Below are 25860 nucleotides of genomic sequence, written 5' to 3' on the forward strand. Positions count from 1 at the left end.
TCTATTCTTTTCTCTCTTGAATTTCAGCTGTTCTTCCTTTGGTATCAATTATTCTTTCTTTTATCATTTTGAGTCTGCTGTTATATACCTCTAATTTTTTTTTTTTTTAATTGTCTAATGTGTATTTTAGCTGGCCTATTGTGTCTTTCCCTCCCATGAGCTCCATTACCTTTCTATTCAGGTTTTCAAATTCTTTGTAGTCAGTCAATGCCTTCTTGATGTCACTTTTCTTTTTAGCCATATATTCTTTCAACTCATTAATTTGATTTTGGAAATTTGTGTGCATCTCGTTAATTGGTCCTCTCAAATCTTGTGTCTCTTCTGGGGCTTTGATATTTCCTTTTTTGGGCCATGTCTTCCATTTTCTTAGTGTGGCTTATAATTTTTGCTGATGTCTAGGATTTAATGGCAAGAGATTGTGTGTTCCTGCTGCTTTTTGATTTTTTTTAAAGATTTATTTTATTTATTTCTCTCCACCTTCCCCCCCCCCCATTGTCTGCACTCTGTGTCCACTTGCTGTGTGTTCTGTGTCTGTTTGCACCCTCAGTGCCACCAGGAAACTGTGTCACTTTTTTGTTATATCATCTTGCTGCATCAGCTCTCTGTGTGTGTGGCGCCACTCCTGGATGGGCTGCATTTTTTTTTTTTCACGTGGGGCAACTCTCCTTGCAGGGCACTCTCCTTGCATGTGGGGCACCCCCATGCGGGGGCACCTGTGCATGGCGTGGCATTCCTTGCATGTGGCAGCTCTGTGCATGGGCCAGCTCACCACACGGGTCAGGAGGCCCTGGGTATCAAACCCTGGACGCTCCCATATGAGAGGCGGATGCTCAATCAGTTGAGCCATGTTCACTTCCCTGCTTTTTGATTCTTGTTTCAACCTTGATCATTAGGATTGTCCCTGTTAGTTGCTCAAAACTGGGCTCTATACTCAGTAATAGGTTGCAGGCCTGTTTCCTAGGGCCTTGGGGAGGGAGGCTATAAAGGTCAGAAAAAGCCTCTCTTACTTTTAATTTTCTCACATGCACTTCTTTGGTCTGCCAGCAGATGGGGCTCTTTGGCAGTCCTCTCAGTTCAATGCCTGATCAGAGTGTGTTTGCTGCAACATAGACCAGGTCAAAGTGATAGAGTTTCCTGCCTGGGTGCTAAGAGCCTTGTAATTCAAACTTTCTTGGAGACAGTTCTCCTGTCTTCTCTGGCAGCCCCCTCTCTTTTCCTGTGTAGGATACAATTCCACTACACTCTGCATCCTCAACAATCAGTCCTGGTTAGTAGAGAGGGAGATTGGGAGGGCCAAATCTCTTTAGTCCCTTGCCAATGCCCACGCAAACAATGGCACAGACCCACCCAGCCTGGAAGGGCTGGTGGGACACAGCAGACCAAATTTGTGAGTCAAAAGCAGAGGCAGTCTTAGGCTGTGTACTTCTCTCTCCCTTTTCCTGGGGTGGTTAATTGCTGGAGCCTCCTTTGTTTTTATCTGGCTCAGAGGCCTGAGAATTCAAGTGTCTTTAGTGTGTCAAAGGGTGCCAGGAGTAGCAGCTGCTGGTTTCAACTCACAGTTTTGCTGTTGTGAAGATCTTTTTCCAGGCCATTTCAGTGTGACCTTTAGCTATTTTTCTGGGAGAGAAGAGAGTCCCATATCAAGTCTGCCATCTTCCCAGATGTTCTCCTCAAAAACTCTTTCTGCCCCTTTTCCCTTCTCATCTGCTTCTGGAACTCTTGTAACATGTATGTTTTTGTGCTTCATGCTATTATTCAACTCACTGAGCCCCTGCTCAATTTTTTCCATTCTTTTCTCTTTAATTCTCTCTTTTCAATTTCAGCTGTTCTGTGTGTCACTGATTCTTTCTTCCATGATTTCAAATCTGCTGTTGCACGCCTCTATTGTATTTAATTAAATAATTATTTTCATTTATTTATTTCTCCCTACTCCCTCATTGTTGGTGCTCTCTGTGTCTGTTCACTGTGTGCTCATCTCTTCCCCACCTCCTCCCCCCCGCACTTTTTTTTGGAGGCCCTGGGAACCAAGCCTGGAACCTCCTCTGTGGGAGGGAGAACCTAATCACTTGAGCCACCTCTGCTTCCTACTTTTTTGTGTCTCTCATTATGTTTTCTTCCTTGTGTCTCTTGTTGAGTCATCTTGTTAAGTCAGCTCACTGTCTTGCTTGTCTTGTTGCATCATCTTGTTGTACCAGCTTGCCACACCAGCTCATCACGTCAGCTCATTCTCTTGCTCATCTTCTTTAGGAGGCACCAGGAACTAAACCCAGAACCTCCCATGTGGTAGGTGGGAGCTCAGTTCCTTGAGTCACATCCACTTCCCTCTATTGTATTTTTAATTTACTTTTTATTTTTTTAAAAAGATACTTAGTTTACATAAAATGTTACATAAAAAATATAAGGGATTCCAGTATGCCCCACTCCGCACACCTCCCACTTTTCTCCACATTAACAACTTCTTTCATTAGTGTGGTACATTCATTGCAATGGATGAACACATTTTGGAGCATTGCCACTAAGCATGGATTATAGTTTACATTGTAGTTTACACTTTTTCCCACTCAGTTCTGTAGGTTGTGGCAGGATATATATATGGCCTGTATCTGTCATTGCAATGTTATTCAGGACAATTCCAAGTCCCCAAAATGTCCCCATATTATACATCTTTTTTCCTCTCCCTGCCTTCAGCACCTCCAGTGGCCACTGTCTCCACATCAATGATATAATTTCTTCCATTGCTAGAATCACAATAAGCCTATATTAGAATACCAGTATGCCACTCTAGTCCATCTTTTGTTCTCCAATCCTGAGGATTCTGGGATGGTGATTCCCACTCTACCTTTAATTAAGAGGGGGCTTTGATCCCATATGACTGATGGATGGGACTCTCTCACCTGCAGTTGTAGACCCTCTCAGCTCCTTGGCATGGTGGCTGTCCATCCTCACCTCCTTGTTAGTTGTCCTGGGTGAGTCCCATTAACTAGATAGTAGGTGTTGCAACTCCACTGAGGCTCAGGGCCTAACTGGCACATGGACAACCCAAAGATTTAAGTCCTTTGGACATACACCTACCAACTCCAGCACCAACTATAGGTTCAAATAGAAGGGACAGAAGAGGTATGTGTAGAGAAGTCACAACTGAGTCCAACTCTGTCATACTTGGGAGTACAACTCCAGAGTTGTCTGCCATGATCATAGGGCCTGGGTGTCTCCAGAGCCCTCAGGAGCCCCACTATTTGGGGTAGCATCTACTTTGGCAGTCTATGAGATCCTGCATTACCTCTGAGATGAACTCCTGACTCACTTTGAAGTCTCTTAGCCATAGACTCATTTGTCTTTACCTTTTCCCCCTTTTATTCAAGGTCTTTTCCCAGTTGCATTTCTAGTTGGTGCTTGGTAGTAATCCCTTGGTACCAGGGAGGCTCACCCCTAGGAGTCATGTTCCATTACTGGGGGAAGGCAATGCCAAGTTTGGCTTAGAGAGAGGCCTTATTTGAGCAACATAGAGGTTCTCAGGAGGTAACTCTTAGGCACCAGACAGCTCTAGGCCTAGTTGAAATTTCAAGCACACAACCTCATAAACATAGTCATCAGTATCAAGGGCCCATCACTGGACCATCCTTCTTCACTGGTCTTTGTCCTTGCACTTGGGCGATTATTACTGTTCCCATTGGGGAATGTGACAGAGCTCCCCAGGATGGGAACTCAGCACTCCCTCAGTTGTGTGTAACTCTACCCACTATGACAATACCCAGTGAACATCTGAACATATCTATTTACCCTATATGCATACCCTGGAGAACTCCCTCCCATACATGCATCCCCCATCTATGACTTCCCACACCAGTGCTCCTCCCCTGCCATGGTTGAATCCCTCTGTAATCCAAAAATTCTTCAAAAATGAAGCCTAATATATTGCAAAATTCAATTAGTAGGAAAATGAAATAGTAATGACAGGTTTAAAGATTAGAAATAGAATACATAGTAATTTAGAAAAGCTAAAATAAAGTAAAAAATAAATGGGGGTATTAAAAAATGAAAAATATCAAAAAACTTTTTTTCATATTTTGCCTTTCATCACTGTAATAGGTGTTGCCCTGTATGTACAGTGGCAAGGCAATCTCTTTCATTTCTTCCTCAGTGTCTACATCCTTTTTTTAAAAAAAATTTTTAGTTATGTCTTCAGAAAAGTTTTAGGTTACTGTAAAGTCACATATAGATTATATGAGACTCCCGTATACCCAACATCAAACCATTTTCCCCCTTCCCCAGTAATGATCTTTTTACATGTGGATGTTACATTTGTTACAACTGATATACTGATATTGAAACATGACTACTAACCATGGTTCCATTATGGTTTACATTATGGTTTATATTTTAGTCAGTACACTTTTATAAATTTTTGATTACATTATGATTTACATTTTAGACCATACACTTTTATATATTTTTGGTGAAATTTAACATGGCCTGTATCCATCTGTGATGGTTAGGCTATTGTGTCAACTCGGTCAGGTAATTGTGCCCAGTTGTTTGGTCAAGCAAGCACTGGGCTAACTGTAATACAAGGGTGTTACCGCCAATTGTTACCGCCTTCTCCACCCCTCCTCCCCTTCCAGCCCCCGCCATCCTTCCCGCCAGTCCCGCCCATATTGCCAACCTACAATCTGCCCTCTTCCCCAGTAACTGCTTACCTCAGGTCTGTCCATCAGCTTCAACCTATCCACAGCCGCCCCGTAGCCAGCCCTCCCTTCTTCACACTCCTCCCTCTACCCAACCCTATATAACTAAGTGTACTTCCGCAATAAAGCAGACCTGTTCTTGCGCTCAAGCGGTCTTCGTGGTTTTTCCTCAACCGCGCGTCCCCCACGCCTGGAGAACCGGTGCTCCTTCTTGGAGTACCCCCGCCGGCGGTTCGGCAGGAGCCACCCCCCCCCCGACTCTTGGGCCTGAGTGAGGTCGAAACCCTCACGCTCAGCGACACAAGGGCATTTATGGACTTTAGTCACCATTGACTTTACTGCAGTGGTAAATCCTAGATAGCTGGTTGTAATTACATCAGTCAGGGAGATTGCCATCAGCAATGAGTGACCTTAACCCAATCAGTTGAATCCCTTAAAAGGGGAAGTGATTCCAGCATTGAGAGAGAATTTCCCAGCTCATCTTTGGACAGACAGCATCTCCCAGAATTCATCAAGAATCTTCATTGGACTTTCATCTGAGTTCCTGGTTGCAGCCTGCCTGTGGAACCTGGACTTGTGCATCCCCACGGCTGTGTGAGAGACTCTGATAAATCTCTTACTATCACGGATATCCCTTGTTGATTCTGTTTCCCTAGAGAACCCTGATTAATACACCATCATTGCACGATCTTGAGGAACACTTCCATTGCCCCCTAGTACTCCCTCTTCCATCTATTCTATTCCTCTCTCCCCCTCCCCTCAGGGCCCACAGTGACAAACAAGCTTCACTGATTGAAGGGCAAGATTCATAGATACTTACAACAATGCTGAGGGCTTGACACATTAGTCTGTCCTCCCCCATTGGGAGCAATGCTCTCAAGAGACATCCTCCCCTTGTTTGAGAATATCAGGCCTCCCCACGATGGGAGCACAACACCTTCCCACTCATTGTATGGGACTCCACCCACTGATATAACACACTATGACAAGATGAGCACTCACACACTCCCTGGTAGCCTGCCCCAGGTGCACCCTGTGCCAGATGCCCTCCGTCAAAAACCTTAAACCAGTAACCCTTTCTTATTGTATTTTCTAAAGAGTTTTCTTAACATTATAGTTTCAATCACATACCTGACAATCTGTGTTTACCTGCTCCCCCCAACCTTCTCAATTCCATGGACCATCTTTCCCATCCTCTCAACCCTAGCCCCCTCAAGCCTGCAAAGCCCCACCCAATAGTATCCCTATGTCCCCATCTTATTCCTTCACTGCACGACTACTTACCTCCACTTGGTCATAGATTTTGCCTGTGTTGACATTAGGTCACAACCTTCCTCTCCCCCCTATTTCCTGTAAGTTATCTTCTAGGCTCTAGCTCTGTGAGACAGCTCAATTTTATTAATTCATATCAGAGAGGCCATGTAGTATTTTTTCTTCAATGTCTGGCTTGCCTCATTCAACATAAGGGCCTCAAGATTAATCTATGTTAACCCATGTGTTTGTACTGTATTCCTCCTTACAGTTGAGGTAGTATTCCATTGTATGTATATACCACATTTTGTTTATCCATTCATCTGTTGATGGGCATTTGGGTTGATTCCAACTTTTAGTAATAGTGAATAAGGCCACTATGATCATCGGTGTGCATATATCGGTTTGTGTCCTTGTCTTCAGTTCTTCTGGGTATATACCCAGCAGTGGAATTGCTGGGTCATATGGCAAATCTATAGCTAGTTTTTTGAGGAACTACCAGATTGTCCTCCACAATGGCTGGATCTTCTACATTCCCACCAGCAGTGGATGAGTGTTCCCATTCCTCCACATCCTCTCCAACACTTATAGTCCTCTGTTTTTTTAATAGCTGCCAGTCTAATGGGTACAAGATGGTATCTCATTGTAGTTTTGATTTGCATTTCCCTAATAGCTAGTGATGTTGAGCATTTCTCATGTGCTTTTAGCCTTTTGCATTTCTTCTTTGGAGAAGCATCTGTTCAACTCTCTTGCCCATTTTTAAAATGGGTTCTTTTTGTTTACAAGATATAGGATTTCTTCATATATGCTGGATATTAAGCTCCTATCAGTTACATGGTTACCAAATATTTTCTCCCATTGAGTGGACCATCTTTTCACATTCTTGATAAACTCTTTTCAGGTACAAAAGGTGTTAATTTTGAGGAAGTCCCATTTATCTATTTTTTCTTTCATGGCTCGTGCTTTGGGTGTGAAGTTCATGAAGCCATTTCCTATTACAAGGTCCTGCAGATGCTTCCCTATATTGTCTTCCAAGGTCTTTATGGTCTTGGCTCTTATATTTAGATCTTTGATCCATCCTGAGTTGAGTTTTGTATAAGGTGTGAGATGGTATTCCTCTTTCATTCTTTGGATTTTTTTTTTGTGTTGTTGTTGTTGTTTGTTTTAAGAGGCACCTGGGATTGAAGCCAGGTTCTCATACATGGGAAGCAAGCACTCAACCACTGAGCTACACATCTTCTCCCCTTCACTACTTTTTAAATAAAAAGTGACACACATTTTTACTTACAGGTAACAATGTAAAGCTTTCCTTTAAGAATAAATGTACTTAGGTGAAATGTGAGTTGATTTCGGAAAAAAACATTCTTATGGCCTAATCCCTGAAGAAGAGACTTACAAAATTGACATGTGGCTAAGTGGTCAGTTTATAACTACCAGGGTTTACCTTTGAGGAAAATACAGTGGTCCTTGTGAACATTTTCTCATTTGCCCAATGTGGTTGCCCCTTGTGACTATGCAGCCTCTTTTCCAGGTGGTAATGACACATCTTCAAAGTCCACACATCAAGTCCTGGCCCATGTGGCAAGCTGACTGGAGCCGAGAGCCGGCTCAACAAGACGACTCAGCAAAAGGAGACACAGAGAGACAATAAGAGATGCAGTAGACCAGGGAGCTGAGGTGACTCAAGAGATTGTGTACCTCTCTCACACTCCAGAAGGGATTGGTTCCCAGTGCCACCTTGTGGGGAGCCCTGCAAAGCAAGGCTCCAAGGTTCACAGAAAAATGTAGATAAAGAAGGAGGTGCCCCTGAAGAGATTGGAGATAAAGAAGGAGGGGCTCCTGGTCAAGGTTATATGTTGAACAAACTGTACTGAGTATGGATAAGAAGTCTAAGAAAACTGTGTTATTAGTAGCAAGGTCAAAGAGTAACTTGTGCATTTGTAATGACCTAGAGACAAGAGCTTCCCGTGAGAACTGCTGTATCATTGTTTGTACTAAGGATATAAAATAAATTGTGTAATTAAGCTGGATGCCTGAGGTAGCTGTTGTACTCCTGCAGCTCCTCACAGTCCCCCGGATCCCCACTATTTCGTGTCTTTCATTTCTTCATCCTCTCACCTCCCCCTCCTCGGGACTGTGCAGACCCAGTTCGACTGGGACTGCACTGCCCGGGTTGCGATACCACCTGAAGAGAGGACAGGTAGACACAGAAGAACGCATAGCGAATGGACACAGAGAGCAGATAGCTGGGGGGTGGGATGGGAAGAATAAATGAATAAATAAACCTTTAAAAAAAGTCCACACATCTGAAATATGGTGTTGGGTCTCTTTGTTTTTTTTTAAGATTTATTTATTTATTTATTTCTCTCCCCTTCCCCCCACCCCAGTTATCTGTTCTCTGTGTCTATTTTGCTGCATGTTATTCTTTGTCTGCCTCTGTTGTTGTCAGCAGCATGGGAATCTGTGTTTCTTTTTGTTGCATCATCTTGCTGTGTCAGCTCTCCATGTGTGCGGCGCCATTCCTGGGCAGGCTGCACTTTCTTTCGCGCTGGGCGGCTCTCCTTACGGGGCGCACTCCTTGCGCGTGGGGCTCCCCTACTGACATGTTCAGTTATCTTAAAAAGAAAAGGCCAAGAGCGCGTCTCACCTAGCCTGTTCTCTATTCACAGCTGCAAGCTTCAGTGTGTCTTCCTCTCTAAAGAGGTGAAGGTTCAGAAGAGAACAATGTGTGAGCTATGTAGAAGTAAAATCAGAATTCGGGCAAAGCGTTATTTTATTTATTTCGAAATAAACACTGTGCCCAATCTTCAGAGAGACTCTCATTTCAAACCCCAGACAAATTCTAGCCAAGATAAATACTCTTTAGGCACAACACTTAAAAACTAAAAAATTCTGTTAAAAAATCTGTGGTGACCAAAATATCAAAGTTTTAAATAATGACAGTCTCGGATCCTATCCCACCTTGTTCTAATAAAACTTTGTTTACAAAAATATTTTGCCAGTTTTGTTTTTAAAACTATTACATTAAAATATTATTTATCTCCATTACTTTTTTTTGGCAAGCTCCAGGCTAAGCCTTCAGAAGCCTCATCTAATTCTGGTTCTACCTCCAATGACATACCATGTCACACAATGCCAGTCTTTATAGTAGCTATAAGGCCCTTTACGATTTGATCTCCATATACTCTAAAACAGAGGTTGTTAATCCCAAGAGGTCTGTGGAAAGATTTCAGGGGGTCTTTGAGTTTGAACTGAAAAAAATCAATGTATTACCTTTGTTTTCTCTGACCTCAAACTGAAATTTAGCACTTCCTTCACCTATGAATGCAAGCAATAAATAAATTACAGTAGTATTCATTTTACATGACTGGCAAAGGTGTCCATGGAGCAAAAATTGTTAAGAGCTCCTGCTCTTGATGGAATTCAGTGCCATGTCAGTTGGCCCTACTTTGGAGTTTGTGTTCCTGAGTACGATGGAGTTGGACTCAGATGTGATTTTTGTTCACAAGCCTCTCCTGTTACTTTTACCGGACCTGTGGTTGGCACTAGGTTTAGTGTATACCCAGGGGACCTGAATCTCTGGACTGTCCATGTGATAGCCAGGCCCTGAGCCTCAACAGACTTGTAACTCCTACTCTGTGATTTATTGGACTTACCCCGGCCAGCCAACATGGAGGTGAAGAAGGTCAACCACCACACCAGGGAGCCAAGAGTGCCTACAACTGCAAGCAGGAGAACTGCATCCATCATCCATATGGAATCTAAGCCCCCTCTCGATATAAAGGTAGAGTGGACATAACCATCTCAGGGCCGACAGAATGGAGGAATAGAGTATGGATTAGAGTGGATTTACTGATATTCTATTCTGGAATGAATGTGATAAGGAATGGAAGTAAATGTAGCATTGAGATGGAAAAAAAAAAAACTCCTTTACTCAAATTAAGGAAAGGGAGTGGGTGTAGCTTAGTGGTTGAGTGCCTGCTTCCCATGTATGAGGTCCCCAGTACTTCCTTAAAAAAAAAAAGCCACCAAAAGACTGTTCTATAATTTAACTATATAGTGGTGTAACTCAGTGGTTGAGTGCCTGCTTTGCATGTATGAGGCCCTGGGTTTCATTTCTGGTACCTCCTTTTTTTAAAACAAATTTTCCAATCTTTTTATCTATTTTTTAGTGTTACATTAAAAAAATATGAGGTCCCCATATACCCCCTCACCCCCCTCACCCCACTCCTCCCATAACAACAACCTCCTCCATCATCATGGGAGGTCATTGCACTTGGTGAATACCTCCCTGACCACTGCTGCACCACGTGGTCAATGGGCCACATTACAGTTTACACTCTCCCCCAGTCCACCCAGTGGGCCATGGGAGGACACACAATGTCTAGTAACTGTCCCTGTGGTACCACCCAGTACAACTCCAAGTCCTGAAAATGCCCCCACATCACATCTCTTCTTCCCACTGCATTCCACATCTATACCGAGAGGGGGCTTAGATTCCACCTGGATGATGGATGCAATTCTCCTGCTTGCAGTTGTAAGCACTCTTGGCTTCCAGTAGGATTCTGAACACAGTTTGGAGGTGGAGCTGCCTGAGTGTGCTGCTGTACTGGATATGTGGAGTTAAAGTCTTCTCTTGAGTAAATGTGAGGCAGGCTAGATTATGAATCAATCGATGTATCTGGAACCTGGCAGGAAGCCCACGTGGCCATACCCACAAGATGGCTGCTGGAAGAACCTTGTGAGAACCCCCATTCAGAACAGGATTTCCTCTGGAATCAAGAAGAAGTCCCGGATGTTCTCCAGGGGCCTTATTATTGGGAGCCCCCGGAAGACTGAGAGGTAGGGTAATCACTCAAAACAGCAAACAACTGGAATTCCTCCCCCAACATTAGCAAACAGGCAGAATAATTAATTGTTCAACAAGCAAGAGCAGAATCCAAAATGTCTGTGTTCTTGGCTTTTCTACCTCTGCCTGGATCAGCATGCAAGTAAACCAGGGGATTTGTAGTCTGTAATGGGCACCTGTAATCTATAAATCAGCCCTGTTAGTCTAATTTCAGCTCCTTTTCTCTCTACCTGGGACCCATAATCTGGTATTTTCTCCCCTTTCTCTTCTCTCCGTTCCTTAAAAAATTACTGGCCTAACTAAACTCTCTTGTACTTAAAATTCATTTTTTTGTAGTTTAGCTAAGAACCTAGAGAAAATTCGGCAACAAAAGGAAGATAGGAGTTGATTCTTACTAATCAGGGAAAAACACGATGTTCATGTCAAAGACATCAGGAGATCAGCTTTGGACATCGGAAATATATGGTAGATAAACTTCCAAGTGGTGATATTAAGTGGACAGTTGAATATGCAAGTCTGATGTTTCGGGGAAAGAGACATAACTAAGATATACATAAGGAATTTGTCAGTTTATTAATAATGTCCCTGATCCCAGACATGGTCTCTGGCAGCATGGTGCTTCATACTCTTTGCTGCATGAGCCAATATTTTGCAATTTTTTGAGATACTGGTAGCAGTTTGATATTATTGATGAATTTCTAAAAGAAATATTGGATTATATTTGTAAACTGGTCTTTTTCTCTGGGCATACTGGATTCAGAAGTTTTGCTTTTACTTGATTAAATAATGATTAAGGCTTTGATTGGGCCACATCAGTAGGATGTTGAGTCCCCGCCCCTCTGGTGGGCTGCGACTCACAGAGAAACTGCACCCCAGAGAAGTGAGGTGGGAGTTTTGATCCTGGAGCCCCAGAAGTAAACACACAGAGAGGCAGATACCTGAGGAAGAACAGAAGTCTCCATCCAACACAGACAGAGGCCTTGGGGAAAGAGACAAAGCCGTTCACCTAATATTCTACAGCTGGCCTTGTGGAGCAAGCAGAGCAGCTGTACCCAAAGAGAAACGAGCCCTGGAAAGAGAAGAACCCCGGAAGCCTGGACCCTGGCAGATGTCAGCCACCATCTTACTCCAAAACGTGGCAACAGACTGTGGTGAGGGAAGTAACTTTTGCTTTATGGCCTGGTAACTGTAAGCTTCTACCCCAAATAAATACGCTTTATAAAAACCAACCAATTTCTGATATTTTGCTTCAGCACCCCTTTGGCTGACTAATACAATCATAGAATCAGTTTAGAAAAAAAATGCATTTTATTAGGGTAATGCTATTTTATATAGGGTATGGTGAAGATTTCCCTTGCTGCCTTTGTTATATAATCTGCATAGATCATTAGATTTAGGGTTGTTTAAAAATTAGAAACTTTAAAAAAAATGTTTTCCTTTAAAGGTTATTATTTTTTGTTTTTATTTGTTTTTTTTTTTTTAAGATTTATTTCTCTCCCCTCCCACCCCAGTTGTCTGTTCTCTGTGTCTATTTGTTGAGTCTTCTTTGTCCACTTCTGTTGTTGTCAGCAGCACGGGAATCTGTGTTTCTTTTTGTTGCATCATCTTGTTGTGTCAGCTCTCCATGTGTGTGGCGCCATTCCTGGGCAGGCTGCACTTTCTTTCGTGCTGAGCGGTTCTCCTTACGGGGCGCACTCCTTGCGCGTGGGGCTCCTGTACGCGGGGGACACCCCTGCATGGCACGGCACTCCTTGCACACATCAGCACTGCGCATGGGCCAGCTCCACACGGGTCAAGGAGGCCTGGGGTTTGAACCGCGGACCTCCCATGTGGTAGACGAACGCCCTAACCACTGGGTCAAGTCCGCTTCCCTTTGTTTTTTTAATCCTCCACCCCCATGGCTCCCTCATCTGTCTGCTCATCCTCTTTAGGAGGCACTGGGAACTGAACCCAGGCCTCCCTTATGGGAGGTAGGTGCCCAATTGCTTGAGACATATCTGCTCCCCAGAAACTATCTCTTAATATTTGCTAGAAAAGGGATTTAAGATCAGGTTTGGAGGAGAAAGATATAGACAAATATTATGTAAATAACTATGCTACTAAATTATAAAGACTGTATGAATTAAAAACATTTCTGGAAAATGCAAAGGATCAATGATTTCTTCAAAATGAAGTTGAAAAATTGAGCAAGTTAATGACTTGGGAAGAAATTGAAACACTGGTCAAATATCTCAAAGAACATTGTTATAGTGTTTATTAAAAAAAGGTTTTCTTTATATGTCTGAATTTCTGATTACTGGGCTTCTCAATTTCAACACTGATTTTTATTCATTTTCTCACACCTGAAAGCATAAACAACTCATAAAAGGAAGTTCATGGAAATTTGGCCCATCTAATTGCATCAAATTGAAGTGAACTGCATGTGCTTAGAGAAAGAATGCCTTTCTTCCTAAACTATGAAACATAACTTTAAATAAAACCATGATTAAAAATAATAGTTGATGCTTTGGTGGATTCAATGGATTTTTTATGTACACGTTCACATCATCTGCCAATAATGGCAATTTTATCTCTATACAGTCCTTATACACTTATTTTTCCTTACTTTATTGCATTGTCTGAGAACTGCAGTAAAATACTGAATCAGAGTAGTGAGAAGTGGCATCATTGTCTACATTTCCAAATTTCTCCTTAGGTGTGATGTGTGCTAACATACATTACCAATATCAGCCTAAGGAGTTCCCTTTTATTCCTATTTTGTTCAGCTTCCCCCCCTACCCCGTTCACATTTCAAATTTTTTCTTTGTGTTTATCATATGATTTTGTCCTTTCTTGGTGACCTGTTCTTAGTGATTTAAATTAATTGGTTTTCTAATATTAAAGAATCCTGTGTTCCTGGGATAACCCAACTAAATCATGACATATTTTTTACATCTTGTTGAGTTGAGGTTATCAATATTTTGATAAAAATTTTGGCATTTATTTCCATGAGTGAGATTGGCCTCTAATAATTTTCTTTCCTGCTATTATTTTTGAGGGGTTTCTATCATGTTAATGATATAAGCCTCAGATTTGAGTTTTGGGAACTTGAATTTTTCTTTTCTTAAAAAACAAATCAATTTTATTGATACATATTAACATGGCATACAATTCGTCTAAAGAGTACAATCAATAGTATTTAGTATATACTAATCACATTGTCATGCATTCACTACTTCAATAATTATTACACCTACATGATGGAATAGAGGAGAGTATGGGCCATGATGTGAACCAATGTATATGAGGTGCAGAGGTGCCCAAAGATGTACTTACCAAATCCAATGGATGTGTCATGATGATGGGAACGAGTGTTGTTGGGGGGGGGGGGGGAGAGGGGGGGTGGGGGGGTGGGGTTGAATGGGACCTCACATATATATTTTTAATGTAATATTATTACAAAGTCAATAAAAAATAAAAAAATTAAAAAAAAAAAACAAAAAAAAAACAAAAAAAAAATAATTATTACAGCATTTTCATTATTTCCATAATAATTTAAACAAAAAGCAGACAAATAAACAAGAAAATTCTTCATTTCTTAATCTCTCTATTCTTCCCCTGTTGTACATTTCTGGCTATTCTTGCATATTTACTTATTAAGCAGTTTTATTGAGATGTATTCACATACCATACATTCCATCCAAAGTGCACAGTCAATGGCTTACAGTATAATCACAGTGTTGGGCATTCACCACAAAAGAGTTTACAACAATTTTCATTACTCCAAAAAGAAAAACTCCACACCTCTTAGCAGTCACCTATCAATCCCTCTATCCTTCCCCAGCCCTACATAACCACTAGTCTAATCTCATCTTTATAAATTGATTAATATTTACATTTTATATAAATGGACTCATACAGTATGTAGTACTTTGCGTCTGCCTTCTTTTACTTAGCATAAGTTTTTTTGCCCTATATTACTATCTTGTAAAATTAAAATACACTTGTTCAGTTTTTTAAAAAGTCATATATGCAATACTACCCCTATTCATATTTCACATGAGGTCAAGCTACACTTAAAAATCCTATGTTACATTTTTTAGCTTTCCCTCTAGTAATATACATGACCTTGGACTTTCCCATAAGGCTTGTAACTAGCAGTGCAATTAGATGGGAATGACAGCGATGCATTACTGTGCCTGTTCCATATTCGATTTATACCTTTTCTCTAGTCTTATCATGATTTATTGCCAGGGATTCGTCTTTCCGAAGAACCTGCGTTCGGGGCAAGGCACGGGGGCCTGCAGGTTCCGTGTGGGCGGGACTTCCGCGAGCCGTAAGCAGGGCCGAGAGACCTGGGCGGGGAGGTTGGCAGTCCCGGGGCGGTCGTTTCAGCCGAGCCTCGCGAGGGCCCGGGTCTCTGGCAGCGGCGCCCGCGCTGTCCCCAGAAAGTCTGGGCGCCAAGGCTTGTGCGCGCCCTGGGCAGGCCCCGGACGCCGCGCCCGGCGTCGGCGCCGCTCGGGACCGCACCTGCGAGGAGAGTAACCACGGGCGCCGGAGGAGGGCGAGCGGCGGCGCGCAGCCCTAGTCGCCGTCCTGTCTGGGCCTTCGAGTCATCCCAGATCCGCCGCCGACACAACCTCCGCCCACGGCGGGGCCCCGGACCCGACAGACCTGCCCTGTCGCTCTCCCACCGCTGGAGCCTCAGAACCTGGAAAACTGGAGAAGAGTCAAGGACGAGGTCGCGGGTCTTGCAGGCCAGTTTCCGATCCGGTCGCGTCCATTGTCTGGCGCCGCCTGGGGGCCGCCTGTCGAAAGGTTCTGGAGCCAGAATCAGGCTTTCGCTGCTGGGGGGGAGGGGGGGGAGGGGCTGGGACGGATTTTAGTCGTTGGAGAGGAAGGTCTGGGCTTTGTTCCTGGCGGGAGTGTTGCGACTCATTCTCTGGCAGGGCAAGTTGGGACGAGGTGCCCGTTGCAAAGCGTCAGGTCTTTAGCAGAACATTGGCCGGTGGGCTTTGTTCGTGGCCAGAATACCCTAGAATTTGTGGCTGGCCGTGAAAAAGTGAACACAGCTAATTGTAAAAATTAATGATTATTATCCTACAAAAAAAAAAAAAGATTTAGGAAAAAGCATTGTAAATGCTTGAGTGGTGGATCAAGTGCTTCTCAGGACCACGCCCTAACATCACTGGGGTATTTGCTATCTAACTGAAACTGGACTCGGCAGCAAAATGACACAACTGCTCTCAAAACAAGAGATTTGACAAGAAATGACCTGGAGAATGCGTGAGCTCTGCCTAAGTTGCAAAGAATGAGCTGGGGCACGTGGAGCCACGGCTGCTGACCCTTGGCACCTCCATGACGGCTGGTGTGCACCACGGAGTTGTTGCCCCCTTTCCAGAGCAGGTCTGACTGTGCAGGCTGGCATCAAAGCTTTATTAACTGGTGATGGTTCGTTCTGAAAGACTGGGGTTTAGAAGGGGTTTGGATGCTAGGTAATGGCTCTGACCTGGGTTCTGTGTAGCCTCTTTAGTGAGCAGTGACTGCTGTGCCTCATGATACGTGCTCTAGAGCATTCTAGTCCCTGTTGTTGATTTATCAGACTTTGAAATATCGCCTGTCTATTCTCATCAAAGAAAAGTCTCAAGCAGTGTTTTTGACATAGAGGCATTTACTTGTTCATAAACAATATCTGAACTACATGGATGTTTTGGACCCTTCTCTCAAGGTGTGGGCCTAATGATGGAAGATAAAACTCAGACATCTCCCTTTCCCACCTTGAGTAGTAGACATATGCTTAGAAATGCTCGGCAGCTGCTTCAAGAATATCATCCCAGGCAGCATGGCGAGGAAATCTGGTACTGTCTTCACATGTCTTTTGTCCGTCTTATGGGAGGGTTGGATTATTATAGCCTTTTTTTCTGGGACAAATCTGTGATGTTTTTCTTATTCTCTGAATTAAAAAGCTATGCCTTATATTGGCCTTGAGACTGTGGATTGTTCTCCACTTTTAACAGAAAGATAGCTTTAGAACTTTGACAACCAAATCCAGGAAGATTTTTGTTTTACTCCTTTTTGTCCTTTTCTCCAGCAGTACAAATAACCTGCCCCTCAAGTATGAAGAAGTCTCTTGAGCAGATTCCCTCTTCCATATGTAAGAAACATTGAGATTTTTTTCTCATTAGTCCGTTAGAGCGTCCCTCAGTTTCTGCGTATCACGTGAGCACCTGCGCAAACATCTGCCTATGATCTCCAACGTGATGGATGTTGTCCTGGTACCTCTTTAGGCTTCCAGCATGAGAGAATGACAAGTCTCTTGGGAACATTTTACTTAGAAAATGGATTTCAGGCCCTTCTAAATTTCACAAACATTTTATTTCAATTGAAAAAAAAAGGGAGGCTACAAAATGCAAAGAAAATGTATTTTGGGGAATGTTGAGAAAATTGTTGAAAAATAAAGACTAATTCTGGGGATAGAGCATGAAGATAACTAAAGGAAACTTGAATACCTATTACCTTAGTCTAAATTGTGCTGTGGTTGCAAAAGACCTCCAAACACAAATAAGTTATGAAAGCAAAAGTTTATTTTTCACTTCCCTTTCTGGAATTCCAGTTAACCTATTACTCCCTATCTAGAACATAGAAATCTCACAGTAATGAGAAGAGAACAGTGGCACAAATAGATGGTGAATCCTGTTCAGAGATGGCACAGATGCCTTCATGATATCCACTCCTATGTCATTGACTGAAAAAAGACACAAGACAAATCCTGAAATCAACTAGTTGGAGAGGGTAGCCCTCTTGGAGGACATGGCCCCACTGGGCTGGTCCCATGAGGATAGGCAAGAAATATTTACCTGTTATCAGATATATTTTGGCTCATCTTTTTGGTCAAAATCATTAACTTCCATCCCTTAAGTACACAAAATAATCCTATCCACTAGGTACTATATGAAAGTTCTTTCCAAACACAATTTGTGCACAAAGCCAGAGCTTCCCATAACATCCAAAGCATCTGGCAGATCCTGATGGACCTCTTCCTCAAGGTATTCAAAGAAAAGACCCATGTAATCATCCAGATCATTCTGAGATGACACATTTGGAACAGGGACTGTGTTACTGTTTAACAGGTTCTCTTTTATGATATAGAAGAAGAGGTAAGACATAACACCACTGTGGCTATAGCAATACCAAGATGCAGCTGGGAAGGTGTTTGTGGATATTGGTTCCCTTTAACTGAGGTCCCTACTAATGAGGTCAATTTCTGCTTAATTGACAAGTTGCCCAGGGTTGACTTTCCATTTTCCCTTATATTGCTTGGCCTCATTTTTTTTTTCCTGGTAAAGATTTATTTTATTTTTTTATCCACCCTCCCCCCTTGCTGCTTGCTTGCTGTCTGCTCTCTGTGTCCATACGCTGCACGTTCTTCTGTGTCTGCTTGTCTCCCTTTGTTGCATCATGCTATGCCAGCTCTCCATGGGTGTGGATCAGCTTGCCCATATGGTAGACAGGAGCCCAATCAATTGAACCACATCTGCTTCCCAACTTGGCCTCATTTTTATTGCATTAGAAGTTTTGATTCTCTTGGAGGTTTTCCATCTGAATGGCATCCTGGTGGTCTAGAAACATTATTATCATGCAAAAAAAAAATTCTTTTAGTTCAGGTGTGTGATTTTTCTGGTAATAACACATACTTGCCTACAAACATACAAACAAGCACAAATAAAGGCCAATTAATGTATATGATTGCATTTAATTCCAGGAGCTATTAGCACCTGCCCCAAATCATGCTGGCCATACTTTCTTTATCTTATCTTAATTAGCATGTCTTGATCTTATCGTTTGAAAGTGGCAAAGCACACAACTCCCCCCCCCCCAGATATAATTTGGTAGAAGTTTTAATAATCTACTCAATTCTTTAAACCAAAGGTGTGACAGCCATAATCATGTTTGATTTTTGGTTAAAACAAAACAAAACTTGGTGGTGGTAGTTGAAAAAGGACCTCTAAGTTTCTGTTTCCTCATTTGAATTGAGAAAAAAATCTGTCTGTAGGCCTTACCTTGTTTTTCTCACCCTCCAACCTGTTACAATAGCACTCCTTTCTTAGCTCGTTCTTTCTTGATACTCCCTAACAATAATAGCCAGAAAGATATATGGTGATCATGATACTTTATTTTTATTATTGCAAAGCACAACAGGATTTGTCCCCTTTTCTGGCTTGTAGGTTGACCACAAGATTTACAGTGGCATAAAGATTATTATCTTTTTTTTTTTTGGGTCTAAATTGTCTTTTATTTTTTAAGTTTATTAAATTGTCTTTTTTTAAAAAGATACACGGATCACAAAAAATGTTACATTAAAAAATATAAGAGATTTGCACATACCTCACCCCCTATACCCTCACTCCTCCTACATCAACAACCTCTTTCATCATTGTGGCACATTCATTGCATTTGGTGAATACATTTTGGAGCACTGCTGCACCTCATGGATTATAGTTTACATTGTAGTTTACACTCTCCCCAATACATTCAGTGGGTTATGGCAGGATATATAATGTCCAGCATCTGTCCCTGGAATATCATTTAGGACAACTCCAAGTCCCAAAAGTGCCCCCACAACTCATCTCTTTTTCCCTCTCGACCTTTCTACACATGCCTCTTTTGTCACTTTTACTGAACCTGTGGTTGGCACTGGGGTTAGTGTATACCCAGGAGACTTCAATCTCTGGACTGGCCATGTGGCAGCTGGGCCCTGAGCATCAAGTAAAATTGCAACATCTACTTTCCGATTTGCTGAACTTAAACAGGTCAGCTAACTGGGAGGTAAAGATGATCAACCAACACACCAGGGAACCAAGAATGCCTACAACTCCAAGCAGGAGAATTGCATCCATCAACCATGTGGGATCTAAGCCCCCTCTTGATATAGAAGTAGCATGTACATCACAATCTAGGGTCCACAGGATGGAGGAATAGAATATGGATTAGAGTGAATTTACTGATATTCTACTATAGAACTATTGTTATTTTTCTTGTTTTTTTTTTTTTTTAATTACTCTCCCCTTCCCCACCTCCCCCCCAGTTGTCTGCTTTGTGTCCATTCGCTATTCTTCTGTGTCCACTTGTATTTTTGTCAGCGGCACCGGGAATCTGTCTCTTTTTTTGTCACATCATTTTGTTGCATCAGCTCTCTGCGTGTGTTGTGCCATTCCTGGGTAGGCTGTCCTTTTTTTGCACTAGGCGACTCTCCTTACGGGGCGCACTCCTTGCACACATTAGCACTGTGCATGGGCCAGCTCATCACACGGGTCAGGAGACCCTGGGTTTGAACCCTGGACCTCCCATGTGGTAGACGGTCGCGCTATCCATTGGGCCAAGTCCGCTTCCCTTGTTATCTTTCTAAGATGCAGTAAAACTTTGCATTACCCATGGTCTGTCCCCTGAGACAAATCCACATATGAATTTGTTTCTTCTATCACATTTCAAAATAAAGAATCTGATGATTGCATCAGGATTCAACCAGGGAAACAAAACCAGACCCTTTTGAGAAATTTATGACATGTATTTGGTTTATATAATTGTGGAAGCTAGTTAGGCAAGTCTAAAATCTATAGGGCAGGCTGGAATCCTTGGACATAAGCTGAAGTGGTCTCCACAGGCTGAATATCTTCTTTTTCAGAGAAGCCTCAACTCTGCTCTTAAGTCCTCTTTTTAACTGACTGAATCAGGACCCACCAGATTATCTAGAATAATAACCTTTACCTAAAGTCAAATAGTTATTACCTTAATTACATCTTCAAAATATCTTCCTTAGCAACACTAGATTAGAATTTGATTGAATAACTGGGAAACACAATCTACCTAAGGTGATGCATAAATTGAAAATGACATGGTGGAAACAAATAGGTTTAAGAAAAAGCTGAGGAAAATTTGAAAGTTCCAAGTGAGGTGATAGTTTCTCTGTATTAATATGACCAAGTAAAATGATTAAGAGATAAGAGGACTTGAAAATAATAGAGAACAAAATGCTTGTATGTGTTTAAACTAGAGAGCATAGAAACAAAATCATTTGTAGTGATATTATGGAGGATGCAAAATTTCCTAGTAGACTCTGTCCTGCCATTTAAAAGTAAACTTCCACTTAATCTGATTACGTCAGGATTCTTTCTAAAGGTGTTAAATATTTCATGAAGGGATTAAATAGAAAGATATTTAAGAAATGGATGGGACACCCTTGGTTGTGATAATGCCTGCTTCTCTGGTTGCTGCTCACTTAGTTGCAAATCTCTGTGGAGTCCAGGTGACTCTTCCCAAAATGGATTTTACCAGCACTAGTGGTAAGTTTCCACCAAGTTCCTTGTTCTGGTCTTGATAATGCCAAATGCCTTGTGTGTTTTCCAGAGATTATGAAAGTTTAAATCAAAACCACGATTCGAGGGATAGATTGTAGGTGTGGCTGTTTTTCAGTGATAAATTAAGTCAGGGGATTGAGGATTGCTTTGAAACGCCATTCTCGAAGTTCAAAATTAAGATGGCAGCCACAAGTCCCATAAATGGTTGGTCTACTGAAAGTTTTAAAGGTAATGCTTTAGATGGAGTGAAAAATCTAGAATATCTAATGTTTTATATTTTATGGAAATATATTACTTATTGAAAACTATTTTATACATTTTCCATTAATTTTATTTGTTTCTTTTCATTAATTTTCTTCATTTCTATTATTGCCTGATTTTCTTTGCATGCAATTTTGTGGATTCTCTAAATTTTTGCTTTGGATACTTATAACAATAACAATGATTATCGTCTTTCTAATGCTATTTACAACTGTAAGTGTCCAATTTAGCATGGCTTTAGTGCTACCCATAATGTAAAAATACATACTAATCATTGTACTTAGAAACTTTCAATCTGATAAACAGAAGACTCAGGCCTCAATTTTTAATGCAAAAACATATTCTTTATATTCTTTCTCCCCCTTTGTCTCTTTCAGATACCCTACAAAGAGAAGCCCCGCGAAGGAGGACTATTTTGAACCAGAGACAAAAGGATACCCTTGAAGCATGGTTTAAGGGGAACCCTTACCCTAGTATATCTACCAGGGAGCAGCTAGCCAAAGAAATTGGTATTCCGGAGTCTAGAATTCAGGTAGGCGTTAAGTTTTATTTTATTCTCTCTCAGAGCCTGGTAAAGAATGTAGCCACGCTAAGCACTTGCGAGCAATACTCTTATGTCAGGCATTTTGTTTAGAAGTTTTTTTCTGTTATATAATATTAGAGATAAATTTAAAACGTGAACTCTATGCCTTCGACAACGGTGAGCAACAGACTGGGTGTATTCACTGAGTGGAGAAGGTGAATGTGCAGGCTTGGGCTTTTGCAATAGGAGATAATTGTATCTTATTTGGGACCTTATAGAATTTAGTTAAGGGGATCAGTATGGTAAGGATATGAGATCAATAATCATTTGAATAGATGCAACAGAATAATGATTAATATATCATTAATATTAATAGTGTGTGGTAAGAACTCTTTAAGAACTCATGTAAATTCCGAATTATTTAGAAAATAATTTCACATGTGTTTTATATATTGGACTGTTTGAAACCCAATCCCATGTTAAATAAGAAGTATTTATGTATTTTGTGTGATCTATGTATCTTTAAAAAAAGATAATAAAGTTTTTCATCTAAAAAAAAATACATGCCAGACAATATCATGTAAGTGTCCATATGGAATTCCATTTTAATCTCACAAGTGATATCTATTATTTATATCAAGTTCTGAATAATTTAATATTCATCTATCCGTAGGTAAAACACAAAGAAAGAGGACTCTTATCTCACAACTTTTACAAAAATTAACTTCAAATGAAAAAAGGACATTAATGTAAAACTAGTACCATAAATCTAGAAGAAAATGTAGGGAAATACTTGCAATAATTTGTGGTCTGTGATAGTTTATTAAACCTTAAACACAATGGATGAGCAATGAAAGTAAAAGGAGATAGAAGGGCTTCATCTTCATCAAAATTAAACACTTTTGTGCTTCACATGACTTTGGTAAGAAGGTGAAAAGGCAGCCTACTCAATAGGAGAGCATTTTTAGAAAGCACATATATGATAATGATTTTTTCTCAATGTTATATAATCAGATTTAAAAAAAAGTATCTGTGTGAAAAATGAAGCTATCAGTTATCAAAGACATAGCTGGGAAAAAACCACATTTAGGCCTGGAGAAGCAGTATTGGACAAAGAACAAGTAAAAATGTCTTTTTATAGGACACGTTTTTTTTTCTTTTTTTAAAATACATTTCTCAATTAAATGTATTGGATACCTCTAAATTTTTTTTTGAATCATACAATATGTTACACATTATATTTGGTTCATAGTAATGCAGTCATACAGTATTTGCCCTTCCTCAGTCTGAGTAGATGTTGGGGAGATGAAATGTTTCTTATCTCTTTGTGTATCTTTCCTGGGCGAGTGGATGGGATACACAAATCCCATCTGAAAGTGTGTCTTGGGGGAAGACCTGGGGACTGGCTTGCTGAGAGCACCAGGCTTATCAAGTGATTGTCCAGGAAACAGTATAGGATAAGGGTAGCTATGCCCTGCTATTCACTAATTAATTGATTAGTTCAAGTTTCTTTCTGTTTTTACAACTAATTTGAAAATATTTGGAAAATTAATACAGAGAACAAATAAGTACTTTTAGAAAAATGTCTGAGACTTGAGTGACTCAACAGGTATTGGTTTTCATTAAGATTATAAGTGTTATGAATTATCACATTTTCAAAATAAAACACTCAGATTATTAGAAAGTATGGTGCTATTTTCGCTCTAGAAATGAGGAACTAAGACCATTATTTATTTGGTTATACAGGGATAATTGCTTCAAAGCTATTTATTTGGGTTGCTAGGATCTTATTATTTTTTTAAATAGATTTTTAAAATTCATTTTTTAAAGATACATAGATCATACAAAAGGACCTTATTATTTTATACCTCATTCTGGAATGAAATGAAAGTTAAATGTGAATGAATGTTAGCCCAGTAATTTGTGATGTCCAATTTTGCCTTCCTGACTAAGGGATTTAAAAAAAATATTTTTTAAAAATATCTTATTTATTTTAAAAAGACACTTAGATTACATAAAAAAATATAAGGGATTCTCATGTGTCCTACTCTCCACATCTCCCACTTTTCCCCACATTAACAACTTCTTTCATTAGTATGGTACATTCATTGCAGTTGATGCACCCATTTTGGAGCACTGCCACGAGTATAGATTATAGTTTACATTGTTTTTAAGTTCTTTTTTATTGTGGTACTACATATATACACAGCATACAGTTTCCCATTTTAACCACTTTCAAATATACATTTTAGGGGTATTAATTACATTCACAATGTTGTTCTCCTATCACCAAAGCTTTTTCATCACCTCAAATAGAAATTGCAACAATTAAGCATTAACTCCCCATCACTCTTCACTCCCTGCTCCTGGTAAAATGTATTGTACTCTCTGTCTCTATGAATTTGTATATTTTAATTATTTATAAAGTGAAATTATATAGTATCTGTCCTTTTGTCTTTGGCTCATTTCACTCAGCATGTCTTCAGGGTTCCTCTCTGTTGTAGCATGTATTAAACTTCATTTTTACAGATAAGTAATGTTCCATTGTATGTATATACCAATTTTGTTTATTCATTTATCTGTTGATGGATGCTTGGTTTGCTTCTGTATTTTGGCTGTTGTGAATGATGCTGATATTACATTGGTGTACAAATCATTGTTGGAGTCTCAGCTTTCAGTTCTTTTGGGTATATACTCAGAATTGCTGGGTCATATAGTAATTTTACGGTTACTTTTTTAAGAAACGATCAAACTGTTTTCTACAGAGGCTGCACCATTTTACATTCCTACCAACAATGTATGAGGAGTCTTATTTCTCTGCTTCATTGCCAATACTTTTTTTAAAAACTTTTTAAAAATTGAAGTTTATCATTCATACCTGAACATCCATAAACAATAAGTGTCTAGTAAAAGTTGTGAACTTACAAAACAAACATGCATAACATCATATAGGGCTCCCATATATCACCCCAACACCAACACCTTGTATTGCTGTGAAACAATTGTTACAAACTATGAAATAGCATCATCAAAAATCTTACTACCAACTATAGCCAATATCTTACATTTGGTATATTTTTCCCCCAACTCACCTGGTTATTAACACCTCATATTGGTATTATATACTTGTTGTGGTTCATAAGAAAATGTTCTCATATTTGTTTGTTTAACCACAGTCCGTCTTCCACCACAGGGTTCATTGTCTTATACAGTCTCATGCTTTGTACAAACCGTTCAGTGTGTGCACTCGGTGTCTCTCTTATTTATCAGACTTGTGCTGTCATCAATCCAATTTTTTTTAAATTAATTTATTTATTTTTATTGACTTTGTAATAATATTACATTAAAAATATATATATATATGAGGTCCCATTGAACCCTACCACCCCCACCCCACCTCTCCCCCCCCCCCAGCAACACTCCCTCCCATCATCATGACACATCCATTGCATTTGGCAAGTACATCTCTGGGCACCCCCGCACCCCATGGTCAACGGTCCACACCATGGCCCACGCTCTCCCCCATTCCATCCAGTGGGCCCTGTGAGGATTTACAATGTCCGGTGATTGCCCCTGAAGCACCATCCAGGGCAGCTCCATGTCCCAAAGACGCCTCCACCTCTCATCTCTTCCTGCCTTTCCCCACACCCATCAGCCACTATGTCCACTTTTCCCAATCCAATGCCACCTCTTCTATGTGGACATTGGATTGGTTGTGTCCATTGCATCTCTATGTCACGAGGAGGCTCAGATTCCACCTGGATGCTGGATGCAATCCTCCCACTTTCAGCTGTAATCACTCTAGGCTCCATGGTGTGGTGGTTGACCTTCTTCAACTCCATCTTAGCTGAGTGTGGTGAGCCCAATAAGTTAGATTGTAGGAGCTGGAGTCTGTTGAGGCCATCAATCCAATTTTAGAATGTTTTCATTACTCCAAAAGTAAAAATCCCATACCCC

The 25860-nt window shown here is 40.8% G+C and overlaps 1 protein-coding gene across 8 annotated transcripts in view; it reads left to right on the forward strand.

Moving 5' to 3' along the window:
• The first annotated feature begins 15127 nt into the window (after positions 1-15127).
• Positions 15128-25860, forward strand: part of LOC101420517 (double homeobox protein 1-like) — a 50187-nt gene continuing 39454 nt past the window's right edge. For 2 of the 8 annotated variants that reach the window (XM_058299320.2, XM_058299326.2), the window contains exons 1-3: positions 15606-16622; positions 16856-16918; positions 21758-21912. In XM_058299320.2, coding sequence (XP_058155303.1) covers positions 16568-16622; positions 16856-16918; positions 21758-21912 — 273 coding nt within the window. In that variant the 5' untranslated portion in view covers positions 15606-16567. Of the gene's footprint in view, positions 16919-18382; positions 21348-21757; positions 21913-25860 lie in introns of those variants that run through there. The other 6 variants (XM_071215929.1, XM_058299324.2, XM_058299321.2 and 3 more) reach the window with 6 other exon arrangements.

The sequence above is a fragment of the Dasypus novemcinctus genome, chromosome 6, assembly GCF_030445035.2.
Source record: "Dasypus novemcinctus isolate mDasNov1 chromosome 6, mDasNov1.1.hap2, whole genome shotgun sequence".
Lineage (NCBI taxonomy): Eukaryota > Metazoa > Chordata > Mammalia > Cingulata > Dasypodidae > Dasypus > Dasypus novemcinctus.